At 43.3% G+C, this 13,363-nt stretch overlaps 1 protein-coding gene across 4 annotated transcripts in view; it reads right to left on the reverse strand.

Moving 5' to 3' along the window:
* LOC106592223 (kinesin-like protein KIF13A) overlaps window positions 1-13,363 on the reverse strand; it is a 267,758-nt gene that overhangs the window by 83,666 nt on the left and 170,729 nt on the right. For all 4 annotated transcript variants that reach the window (XM_082975857.1, XM_082975855.1, XM_082975856.1 and 1 more), the window contains exons 14-16: window positions 10,048-10,181; window positions 5,047-5,133; window positions 4,506-4,687 (exon numbers count right to left, since the gene is read on the reverse strand). In XM_082975857.1, coding sequence (XP_082831983.1) covers window positions 4,506-4,687; window positions 5,047-5,133; window positions 10,048-10,181 — 403 coding nt within the window. The remainder of the gene's footprint in view (window positions 1-4,505; window positions 4,688-5,046; window positions 5,134-10,047; window positions 10,182-13,363) is intronic.

The following is a 13,363-nucleotide window of genomic DNA, read 5'->3' on the forward strand; positions in this document are numbered from 1 at the left end:
AGAGGAGCGAGGAGAGGACACCTTGAGGGAGACTAGTGTCCTCCATCGCAGGTCCAGTGGCTCTAAATGAAACTTCTGCTGTCGGGGTTGAGGAGAGGCCATGGAGCTCTTTCAGGACCTGAGGCCGTTCATACCAGCAGTAGTGGTGTGTGTAGTGTAGTGGTGTGTGTAGTGTAGTGGTGTGTGTAGTGTAGTGGTGTGTGTAGTGTAGTAGTGTGTGTAGTGTAGTGGTGTGTGTAGTGTAGTGGTGTGTGTAGTGTAGTGGTGTGTGTAGTGTAGTGGTGTGTGTAGTGTAGTAGTGTGTGTAGTGTAGTGGTGTGTGTAGTGTAGTGGTGTGTGTAGTGTAGTGGTGTGTGTAGTGTAGTGGTGTGTGTAGTGTAGTGGTGTGTGTAGTGTAGTGGTGTGTGTAGTGTAGTGTAGTGGTGTGTGTAGTGTAGTGGTGTGTGTAGTGTAGTGGTGTGTGTAGTGTAGTGTAGTGGTGTGTGTAGTGTAGTGGTATGTGTAGTGTAGTGGTGTGTGTAGTGTAGTGGTGTGTGTAGTGGTGTGTGTGGTGTAGTGGTGTGTGTAGTGTAGTGGTGTGTGTAGTGTAGTGGTGTGTGTAGTGTAGTGGTGTGTGTAGTGTAGTGGTGTGTGTAGTGTAGTGATGTGTGTAGTGTAGTGGTGTGTCTGGAGCTCTTTCAGGACCTGAGGCCGTTCATACCAGCAGTAGTGGTGTGTGTAGTGTAGTGATGTGTGTAGTGTAGTGGTGTGTAGTGTAGTGTAGTGGTGTGTGTAGTGTAGTGTAGTGGTGTGTGTAGTGTAGTGGTGTGTGTGGTGTAGTGGTGTGTGTAGTGTAGTGGTGTGTGTAGTGTAGTGATGTGTGCAGTGTAGTGGTGTGTGTAGTGTAGTGGTGTGTGTAGTGTAGTGGTGTGTGTAGTGTAGTGGTGTGTGTGGTGTAGTGGTGTGTGTAGTGTAGTGGTGTGTGTAGTGTAGTGATGTGTGTGGTGTAGTGGTGTGTGTAGTGTAGTGGTGTGTGTAGTGCAGTGGTGTGTGTAGTGTAGTGGTGTGTGTAGTGTAGTGGTGTGTGTAGTGTAGTGGTGTGTGTAGTGTAGTGATGTGTGTAGTGTAGTGGTGTGTGTAGTGTAGTGGTGTGTGTAGTGTAGTGGTGTGTGTAGTGTAGTGGTGTGTGTGGTGTAGTGGTGTGTGTGGTGTAGTGGTGTGTGTAGTGTAGTGGTGTGTGTAGTGTAGTGGTGTGTGTGGTGTAGTGGTGTGTGTGGTGTAGTGGTGTGTGTAGTGTAGTGGTGTGTGTAGTGTAGTGGTGTGTGTAGTGTAGTGTAGTGGTGTGTGTAGTGTAGTGTAGTGGTGTGTGTAGTGTAGTGTAGTGGTGTGTGTAGTGTAGTGTAGTGTAGTGGTGTGTGTAGTGTAGTGGTGTGTGTAGTGTAGTGTAGTGGTGTGTGTAGTGTAGTGTAGTGGTGTGTGTAGTGTAGTGGTGTGTGTAGTGTAGTGGTGTGTGTAGTGTAGTGGTGTGTGTAGTGTAGTGGTGTGTGTGGTGTAGTGGTGTGTGTAGTGTAGTGGTGTGTGTAGTGTAGTGTAGTGTAGTGTAGTGGTGTGTGTGGTGTAGTGGTGTGTGTAGTGTAGTGGTGTGTGTAGTGTAGTGGTGTGTGTAGTGTAGTGGTGTGTGTAGTGTAGTGGTGTGTGTAGTGTAGTGTAGTGGTGTGTGTAGTGTAGTGTAGTGGTGTGTGTAGTGTAGTGGTGTGTGTAGTGTAGTGGTGTGTGTAGTGTAGTGGTGTGTGTAGTGTAGTGGTGTGTGTAGTGTAGTGGTGTGTGTAGTGTAGTGTGGTGTGTGTAGTGTAGTGTAGTGGTGTGTGTAGTGTAGTGGTGTGTGTAGTGTAGTGGTGTGTGTAGTGTAGTGGTGTGTGTAGTGTAGTGGTGTGTGTAGTGTAGTGTAGTGGTGTGTGTAGTGTAGTGGTGTGTGTAGTGTAGTGGTGTGTGTAGTGTAGTGGTGTGTGTAGTGTAGTGGTGTGTGTAGTGTAGTGTAGTGGTGTGTGTAGTGTAGTGGTGTGTGTAGTGTAGTGGTGTGGTGTGTGTAGTGTAGTGGTGTGTGTAGTGTAGTGGTGTGTGTAGTGTAGTGGTGTGTGTAGTGGTGTGTGTAGTGTAGTGGTGTGTGTAGTGTAGTGGTGTGTGTAGTGTAGTGGTGTGTGTAGTGTAGTGTAGTGGTGTAGTGTAGTGTAGTGGTGTGTGTAGTGTAGTGGTGTGTGTAGTGTAGTGTAGTGTAGTGTGTAGTGTAGTGTAGTGGTGTGTGTAGTGTAGTGGTGTGTGTAGTGTAGTGGTGTGTGTAGTGTAGTGGTGTGTGTGTAGTGTAGTGGTGTGTGTAGTGTAGTGTAGTGGTGGTGTAGTGAGTGTAGTGTAGTGTAGTGGTGGTGTGTAGTGTAGTGGTGTGTGTAGTGTAGTGGTGTGTGTAGTGTAGTGGTGTGTGTGGTGTAGTGGTGTGTGTAGTGTAGTGGTGTGTGTAGTGTAGTGGTGTGTGTAGTGTAGTGGTGTGTGTAGTGTAGTGGTGTGTGTAGTGTAGTGTAGTGGTGTGTGTAGTGTAGTGGTGTGTGTAGTGTAGTGGTGTGTGTAGTGTAGTGGTGTGTGTAGTGTAGTGGTGTGTGTAGTGTAGTGGTGTGTGTAGTGTAGTGTAGTGGTGTGTGTAGTGTAGTGTAGTGTAGTGGTGTGTGTAGTGTAGTGTAGTGGTGTGTGTAGTGTAGTGGTGTGTGTAGTGTAGTGGTGTGTGTAGTGTAGTGGTGTGTGTAGTGTAGTTGTGTAGTGTAGTGGTGTGTGTAGTGTAGTGGTGTGTGTAGTGTAGTGTAGTGGTGTGTGTAGTGTAGTGGTGTGTGTGGTGTAGTGGTGTGTGTGGTGTAGTGGTGTGTGTGGTGTAGTGGTGTGTGTGGTGTAGTGGTGTGTGTAGTGTAGTGGTGTGTGTAGTGTAGTGGTGTGTGTAGTGTAGTGGTGTGTGTGGTGTGTGTAGTGTAGTGGTGTGTGTGTAGTGTAGTGGTGTGTGTGGTGTAGTGGTGTGTGTGGTGTAGTGGTGTGTGTGGTGTAGTGGTGTGTGTGGTGTAGTGGTGTGTGTGGTGTAGTGGTGTGTGTGGTGTAGTGGTGTGTGTAGTGTAGTGGTGTGTGTAGTGTAGTGGTGTGTGTAGTGTAGTGGTGTGTGTAGTGTAGTGGTGTGTGTAGTGTAGTGGTGTGTGTAGTGTAGTGGTGTGTGTAGTGTAGTGGTGTGTGTAGTGTAGTGTGGTGTGTGTAGTGTAGTGTGGTGTGTGTAGTGTAGTGTGGTGTGTGTAGTGTAGTGGTGTGTGTAGTGTAGTGGTGTGTGTAGTGGTGTGGTGTAGTGTAGTGTAGTGGTGTGTGTAGTGTAGTGTAGTGGTGTGTGTAGTGTAGTGGTGTGTGTAGTGTAGTGGTGTGTGTAGTGTAGTGGTGTGTGTAGTGTAGTGGTGTGTGTAGTGTAGTGGTGTGTGTAGTGCAGTGGTGTGTGTAGTGCAGTGGTGTGTGTAGTGCAGTGGTGTGTGTAGTGCAGTGGTGTGTGTAGTGCAGTGGTGTGTGTAGTGCAGTGGTGTGTGTAGTGTAGTGGTGTGTGTAGTGTAGTGGTGTGTGTAGTGTAGTGGTGTGTGTAGTGTAGTGGTGTGTGTAGTGTAGTGGTGTGTGTAGTGGTGTGTGTAGTGGTGTGTGTAGTGTAGTGGTGTGTGTAGTGGTGTGTGTAGTGTAGTGGTGTGTGTAGTGTAGTGGTGTGTGTGGTGTAGTGGTGTGTGTGGTGTAGTGGTGTGTGTGGTGTAGTGGTGTGTGTGGTGTAGTGTGGTGTGTGTGGTGTAGTGTGGTGTGTGTGGTGTAGTGGTGTAGTGGTGTGTGTGGTGTAGTGGTGTGTGTGGTGTAGTGGTGTGTGTGGTGTAGTGGTGTGTGTGGTGTAGTGGTGTGTGTGGTGTAGTGGTGTGTGTAGTGTAGTGGTGTGTGTAGTGTAGTGGTGTGTGTAGTGTAGTGGTGTGTGTAGTGTAGTGGTGTGTGTGGTGCAGTGGTGTGTGTGGTGCAGTGGTGTGTGTGGTGCAGTGGTGTGTGTGGTGCAGTGGTGTGTGTGGTGCAGTGGTGTGTGTGGTGCAGTGGTGTGTGTGGTGCAGTGGTGTGTGTGGTGTAGTGGTGTGTGTGGTGTAGTGGTGTGTGTGGTGTAGTGGTGTGTGTGGTGTAGTGGTGTGTGTGGTGTAGTGGTGTGTGTGGTGTAGTGGTGTGTGTAGTGTAGTGGTGTGTGTGGAGCTCTTTCAGGGACTGAGGCCGTTCATACCAGCAGTACGAACACAACACTGTATATCGTTCAATATAGTGTTGCAAAATTCCAGGTACTTCCCCAAAAATCCAGCGTTTTCTAGAAATCCCAGTTGGAAGATCACCGGAATCAGGAGGGAATAAGCAGGAAATCCGTGAATCTTTCAAACGGGATTTGTGAAAAACCTAGTTTAGCAAAGTGATTGTAATGTGGGCATTCCAGAAGTCACCATACATACCGTTGTTTCCCAGGGTCTTCATCATGACCTCCGTCTGGGCGAACTCATAGCTGTAGTCCTGTTCTGAGGAGGCCTCGCTGGCTGTCTCTACGTCTACCTCTACAAAGCTCTCCCTGGGGGATGCACGTTCCCTCTCCAGCTCCTTCACACGCTCACGCCGCTTCCGCCCAGGCAGGTTTATCCTACAGCACACAGGATTTATACTCACTTCCTGCTTCTACAGCACGGGGCAGCTAAAGGATGTAACAATTCCAGGAACAATCCCCACATTCTCAGGTTTTCCAGAAATCCTGATTGGAGGGTTCTGAATTTGCTGCTGTTTTTGGGAATATTTACAACCAGGATTTCTGGAAAATCTCTGGCAATCTGGCTGTGAGGGTTTTGTTCCACACCATCACTAACAAACCTTATTCAAGTAGTGTACACAGGGGAGTTGAACTCTCAGTTCACATTAGTGCAGGCTGCAGCAAGGTAAACATTTTGTTAGTCTCTGGTTCACTTTGTCCAGTAGATGTGCATGTTCTGTAGACAAACTCCTCACCTGAAGAAGTGGTTGTTGCCCCATAATATGCGGTCTCCATGCCACAGGTGGACCAAGGACTCAGTCATGGTTCCATTCACACAGGTTCTGTTGGAGCAGAGCAGTACAGTCTGATGATGTCATATTGAGGTGTGTTGTGGGAGAGTAGACATCCCATCCTGCTGTACCTCCTCTTCCACACAGAAAGTAATACAGCACATCAAATATCCTCATATCACCACCAACAGTACAGACTATCAATGAGATATCCTCATATCACCCACCAACAGTACAGACTATCAATGAGATATCCTCATATCACCACCAACAGTACAGACTATCAATGAGATATCCTCATATCACCCACCAACAGTAAAGACTATCAATGAGATATCCTCATATCACCACCAACAGTAAAGACTATCAATGAGATATCCTCATATCACCCACCAACAGTACAGACTATCAATGAGATATCCTCATATCACCCACCAACAGTACAGACTATCAATGAGATATCCTCATATCACCACCAACAGTAAAGACTATCAATGAGATATCCTCATATCACCCACCAACAGTAAAGACTATCAATGAGATATCCTCATATCACCCACCAACAGTAAAGACTATCAATGAGATATCCTCATATCACCCACCAACAGTAAAGACTATCAATGATATATCCTCATATCACCCACCAACAGTACAGACTATCAATGAGATATCCTCATATCACCACCAACAGTAAAGACTATCAATGATATATCCTCATATCACCACCAACAGTAAAGACTATCAATGAGATATCCTCATATCACCACCAACAGTAAAGACTATCAATGAGATATCCTCATATCACCACCAACAGTAAAGACTATCAATGAGATATCCTCATATCACCACCAACAGTAAAGACTATCAATGAGACATCCTCATATCACCACCAACAGTAAAGACTATCAATGAGATATCCTCATATCACCCACCAACAGTAAAGACTATCAATGAGATATCCTCATATCACCCACCAACAGTAAAGACTATCAATGAGATATCCTCATATCACCCACCAACAGTACAGACTATCAATGAGATATCCTCATATCACCACCAACAGTACAGACTATCAATGAGATATTTTCATATCACCACCAACAGTAAAGACTATCAATGAGATATCCTCATATCACCACCAACAGTACAGACTATCAATGAGATATCCTCATATAACCACCAACAGTAAAGACTATCAATGAGATATCCTCATATCACCACCAACAGTAAAGACTATCAATGAGATATCCTCATATCACCCACCAACAGTAAAGACTATCAATGAGATATCCTCATATCACCCACCAACAGTAAAGACTATCAATGAGATATCCTCATATCACCACCAACAGTAAAGACTATCAATGAGATATCCTCATATCACCCACCAACAGTAAAGACTATCAATGAGATATCCTCATATCACCCACCAACAGTACAGACTATCAATGAGATATCCTCATATCACCACCAACAGTACAGACTATCAATGAGATATTTTCATATCACCACCAACAGTAAAGACTATCAATGAGATATCCTCATATCACCACCAACAGTACAGACTATCAATGAGATATCCTCATATAACCACCAACAGTAAAGACTATCAATGAGATATCCTCATATCACCCACCAACAGTAAAGACTATCAATGATATATCCTCATATCACCACCAACAGTAAAGACTATCAATGAGATATCCTCATATCACCACCAACAGTAAAAACTATCAATGAGATATCCTCATATCACCCACCAACAGCAAAGACTATCAATGAGATATCCTCATATCACCCACCAACAGTAAAGACTATCAATGAGATATCCTCATATCACCCACCAACAGTAAAGACTATCAATGATATATCCTCATATCACCACCAACAGTAAAGACTATCAATGAGATATCCTCATATCACCACCAACAGTAAAGACTATCAATGAGATATCCTCATATCACCACCAACAGTAAAGACTATCAATGAGATATCCTCATATCACCACCAACAGTAAAGACTATCAATGAGATATCCTCATATCACCACCAACAGTAAAGACTATCAATGAGATATCCTCATATCACCCACCAACAGTAAAGACTATCAATGATATATCCTATCACCACCAACAGTAAAGACTATCAATGAGATATCCTCATATCACCACCAACAGTAAAGACTATCAATGAGATATCCTCATATCACCCACCAACAGTAAAGACTATCAATGAGATATCCTCATATCACCCACCAACAGTAAAGACTATCAATGAGATATCCTCATATCACCCACCAACAGTAAAGACTATCAATGATATATCCTCATATCACCACCAACAGTAAAGACTATCAATGAGATATCCTCATGTCACCACCAACAGTAAAGACTATCAATGAGATATCCTCATATCACCACCAACAGTAAAGACTATCAATGAGATATCCTCATATCACCACCAACAGTAAAGACTATCAATGAGATATCCTCATATCACCCACCAACAGTAAAGACTATCAATGATATATCCTCATATCACCACCAACAGTAAAGACTATCAATGAGATATCCTCATATCACCCACCAACAGTAAAGACTATCAATGATATATCCTCATATCACCACCAACAGTAAAGACTATCAATGAGATATCCTCATATCACCACCAACAGTAAAGACTATCAATGAGATATCCTCATATCACCCACCAACAGTAAAGACTATCAATGAGATATCCTCATATCACCCACCAACAGTAAAGACTATCAATGAGATATCCTCATATCACCCACCAACAGTAAAGACTATCAATGATATATCCTCATATCACCACCAACAGTAAAGACTATCAATGAGATATCCTCATATCACCACCAACAGTAAAGACTATCAATGAGATATCCTCATATCACCACCAACAGTAAAGACTATCAATGAGATATCCTCATATCACCACCAACAGTAAAGACTATCAATGAGATATCCTCATATCACCACCAACAGTAAAGACTATCAATGAGATATCCTCATATCACCCACCAACAGTAAAGACTATCAATGATATATCCTATCACCACCAACAGTAAAGACTATCAATGAGATATCCTCATATCACCACCAACAGTAAAGACTATCAATGAGATATCCTCATATCACCCACCAACAGTAAAGACTATCAATGAGATATCCTCATATCACCCACCAACAGTAAAGACTATCAATGAGATATCCTCATATCACCCACCAACAGTAAAGACTATCAATGATATATCCTCATATCACCACCAACAGTAAAGACTATCAATGAGATATCCTCATGTCACCACCAACAGTAAAGACTATCAATGAGATATCCTCATATCACCACCAACAGTAAAGACTATCAATGAGATATCCTCATATCACCACCAACAGTAAAGACTATCAATGAGATATCCTCATATCACCCACCAACAGTAAAGACTATCAATGATATATCCTCATATCACCCACCAACAGTAAAGACTATAAATGAGATATCCTCATATCACCCACCAACAGTAAAGACTATCAATGAGATATCCTCATGTCACCCACCAACAGTAAAGACTATCAATGAGATATCCTCATATCACCCACCAACAGTAAAGACTATCAATGAGATATCCTCATATCACCACCAACAGTAAAGACTATCAATGAGATATCCTCATATCACCACCAACAGTAAAGACTATCAATGAGATATCCTCATATCACCCACCAACAGTAAAGACTATCAATGAGATATCCTCATATCACCCACCAACAGTAAAGACTATCAATGAGATATCCTCATATCACCCACCAACAGTAAAGACTATCAATGAGATATCCTCATATCACCACCAACAGTAAAGACTATCAATGAGATATCCTCATATCACCACCAACAGTAAAGACTATCAATGAGATATCCTCATATCACCACCAATAGTAAAGACTATCAATGATATATCCTCATATCACCACCAACAGTAAAGACTATCAATGAGATATCCTCATATCACCACCAACAGTAAAGACTATCAATGATATATCCTCATATCACCACCAACAGTAAAGACTATCAATGAGATATCCTCATATCACCACCAACAGTAAAGACTATCAATGAGATATCCTCATATCACCACCAACAGTAAAGACTATCAATGAGATATCCTCATATCACCACCAACAGTAAAGACTATCAATGATATATCCTCATATCACCACCAACAGTAAAGACTATCAATGAGATATCCTCATATCACCACCAACAGTAAAGACTATCAATGAGATATCCTCATATCACCACCAACAGTAAAGACTATCAATGAGATATCCTCATATCACCCACCAACAGTAAAGACTATCAATGAGATATCCTCATATCACCCACCAACAGTAAAGACTACCAATGAGATATCCTCATATTTCATAGATAGCCTTTACTGGGACGGGTGGTGGGGGAGAGGGAGGGAAGGTGGTGGGGGGAGGGAGTGAAGGAGGGAAAGATGGAGGGAGGCAGGCAGGGAGGGGTGGTGGGGGGAGGGAGTGAGTGAGGGAGGGAAAGATGGAGGGAGGCAGGGAGGGATGGAGGCAGGGAGGGAGGGAGGCAGGGAATGAGGGAGGGAGGGGTGGCGGGGGGAGGGAGTGAGGGAAAGATGGAGGGAGGCAGGGAGGGAGGGAGGAAAGGAGGGAGGGGGTATGTTTGATATCAAAGCAGGAGGTTGAGATCAGAAATACCTCAGCTATGAGGTCATGGGAAACTCCAGTCAGGTCCAGTTCACTCATCCATATGTGTGTGCACTGTGTGTGTGTGTGTGTGTGTGTGTGTGTGTGTGTGTACTGTGTGTGTGTACTGTGTATGTGTGTGTGTGTACGTGTGTGTGTGTGTGTGTGTGTGTGTGTGTGTGTGTGTGTGTGTGTGTGTGTGTGTGTGTGTGTGTGTGTTAACTCACCTGGCATTCTCTATAGGGGTGAGGGTGACCTCCCCTCCGTCTGGGCTGATCTCCAACACACAGTGTTCTGACTGGATACCAATCCCAAACAGCTGGATGTCCTGAGAGGTGTCTGCACCCACACGCGTGTGTTCCTACACACACACACACACACACACACACACACACACACACACACACACACACACACACACACACACACACACACACACACACACACACACACACACACACACACAGAGGAGATGATGATTCATGTGGGTCAGGTCCTACTTCCCCACTGACACACAGGCTCAGATATTTACCACTTATATTACTGGTGATATTATGGCATTACCTCCCCACTGACACACAGACTCAGATATTTACCACTTATATTACTGGTGATATTATGGCATTACCTCCCCACTGACACACAGGCTCAGATATTTACCACTTATATTACTGGTGATATTATGGCATTACCTCCCCACTGACACACAGGCTCAGATATTTACCACTTATATTACTGGTGATATTATGGCATTACCTCCCCACTGACACACAGGCTCAGATATTTACCACTTATATTACTGGTGATATTATGGCATTACCTCCCCACTGACACACAGGCTCAGATATTTACCACTTATATTACTGGTGATATTATGGCATTACCTCCCCACTGACACACAGACTCAGATATTTACCACTTATATTACTGGTGATATTTAGGCATTACCTCCCCACTGACACACAGGCTCAGATATTTACCACTTATATTACTGGTGATATTATGGCATTACCTCCCCACTGACACACAGGCTCAGATATTTACCACTTATATTACTGGTGATATTTAGGCATTACCTCCCCACTGACACACAGGCTCAGATATTTACCACTTATATTACTGGTGATATTATGGCATTACCTCCCCACTGACACACAGGCTCAGATATTTACCACTTATATTACTGGTGATATTATGGCATTACCTCCCCACTGACACACAGGCTCAGATATTTACCACTTATATTACTGGTGATATTATGGCATTACCTCCCCACTGACACACAGGCTCAGATATTTACCACTTATATTACTGGTGATATTATGGCATTACCTCCCCACTGACACACAGACTCAGATATTTACCACTTATATTACTGGTGATATTATGGCATTACCTCCCCACTGACACACAGGCTCAGATATTTACCACTTATATTACTGGTGATATTATGGCATTACCTCCCCACTGACACACAGGCTCAGATATTTACCACTTATATTACTGGTGATATTATGGCATTACCTCCCCACTGACACACAGGCTCAGATATTTACCACTTATATTACTGGTGATATTATGGCATTACCTCCCCACTGACACACAGCCTCAGATATTTACCACTTATATTACTGGTGATATTATGGCATTACCTCCCCACTGACACACAGGCTCAGATATTTACCACTTATATTACTGGTGATATTATGGCATTACCTCCCCACTGACACACAGGCTCAGATATTTACCACTTATATTACTGGTGATATTATGGCATTACCTCCCCACTGACACACAGGCTCAGATATTTACCACTTATATTACTGGTGATATTATGGCATTACCTCCCCACTGACACACAGGCTCAGATATTTACCACTTATATTACTGGTGATATTATGGCATTACCTCCCCACTGACACACAGGCTCAGATATTTACCACTTATATTACTGGTGATATTATGGCATTACCTCCCCACTGACACACAGGCTCAGATATTTACCACTTATATTACTGGTGATATTATGGCATTACCTCCCCACTGACACACAGACTCAGATATTTACCACTTATATTACTGGTGATATTATGGCATTACCTCCCCACTGACACACAGGCTCAGATATTTACCACTTATATTACTGGTGATATTATGGCATTACCTCCCCACTGACACACAGGCTCAGATATTTACCACTTATATTACTGGTGATATTATGGCATTACCTCCCCACTGACACACAGCCTCAGATATTTACCACTTATATTACTGGTGATATTATGGCATTACCTCCCCACTGACACACAGGCTCAGATATTTACCACTTATATTACTGGTGATATTATGGCATTACCTCCCCACTGACACACAGACTCAGATATTTACCACTTATATTACTGGTGATATTATGGCATTACCTCCCCACTGACACACAGGCTCAGATATTTACCACTTATATTACTGGTGATATTATGGCATTACCTCCCCACTGACACACAGGCTCAGATATTTACCACTTATATTACTGGTGATATTATGGCATTACCTCCCCACTGACACACAGCCTCAGATATTTACCACTTATATTACTGGTGATATTATGGCATTACCTCCCCACTGACACACAGACTCAGATATTTACCACTTATATTACTGGTGATATTATGGCATTACCTCCCCACTGACACACAGGCTCAGATATTTACCACTTATATTACTGGTGATATTTAGGCATTACCTCCCCACTGTCACACAGACTCAGATATTTACCACTTATATTACTGGTGATATTATGGCATTACCTCCCCACTGACACACAGGCTCAGATATTTACCACTTATATTACTGGTGATATTATGGCATTACCTCCCCACTGACACACAGACTCAGATATTTACCACTTATATTACTGGTGATATTTAGGCATTACCTCCCCACTGACACACAGACTCAGATATTTACCACTTATATTACTGGTGATATTATGGCATTACCTCCCCACTGACACACAGGCTCAGATATTTACCACTTATATTACTGGTGATATTATGGCATTACCTCCCCACTGACACACAGGCTCAGATATTTACCACTTATATTACTGGTGATATTATGGCATTACCTCCCCACTGACACACAGGCTCAGATATTTACCACTTATATTACTGGTGATATTATGGCATTACCTCCCCACTGACACACAGGCTCAGATATTTACCACTTATATTACTGGTGATATTATGGCATTACCTCCCCACTGACACACAGGCTCAGATATTTACCACTTATATTACTGGTGATATTATGGCATTACCTCCCCACTGACACACAGGCTCAGATATTTACCACTTATATTACTGGTGATATTATGGCATTACCTCCCCACTGACACACAGGCTCAGATATTTACCACTTATATTACTGGTGATATTATGGCATTACCTCCCCACTGACACACAGGCTCAGATATTTACCACTTATATTACTGGTGATATTATGGCATTACCTCCCCACTGACACACAGGCTCAGATATTTACCAC

Source organism: Salmo salar, chromosome 05, assembly GCF_965601325.2.
Source record: "Salmo salar chromosome 05, fSalSal1, whole genome shotgun sequence".
NCBI lineage: Eukaryota > Metazoa > Chordata > Actinopteri > Salmoniformes > Salmonidae > Salmo > Salmo salar.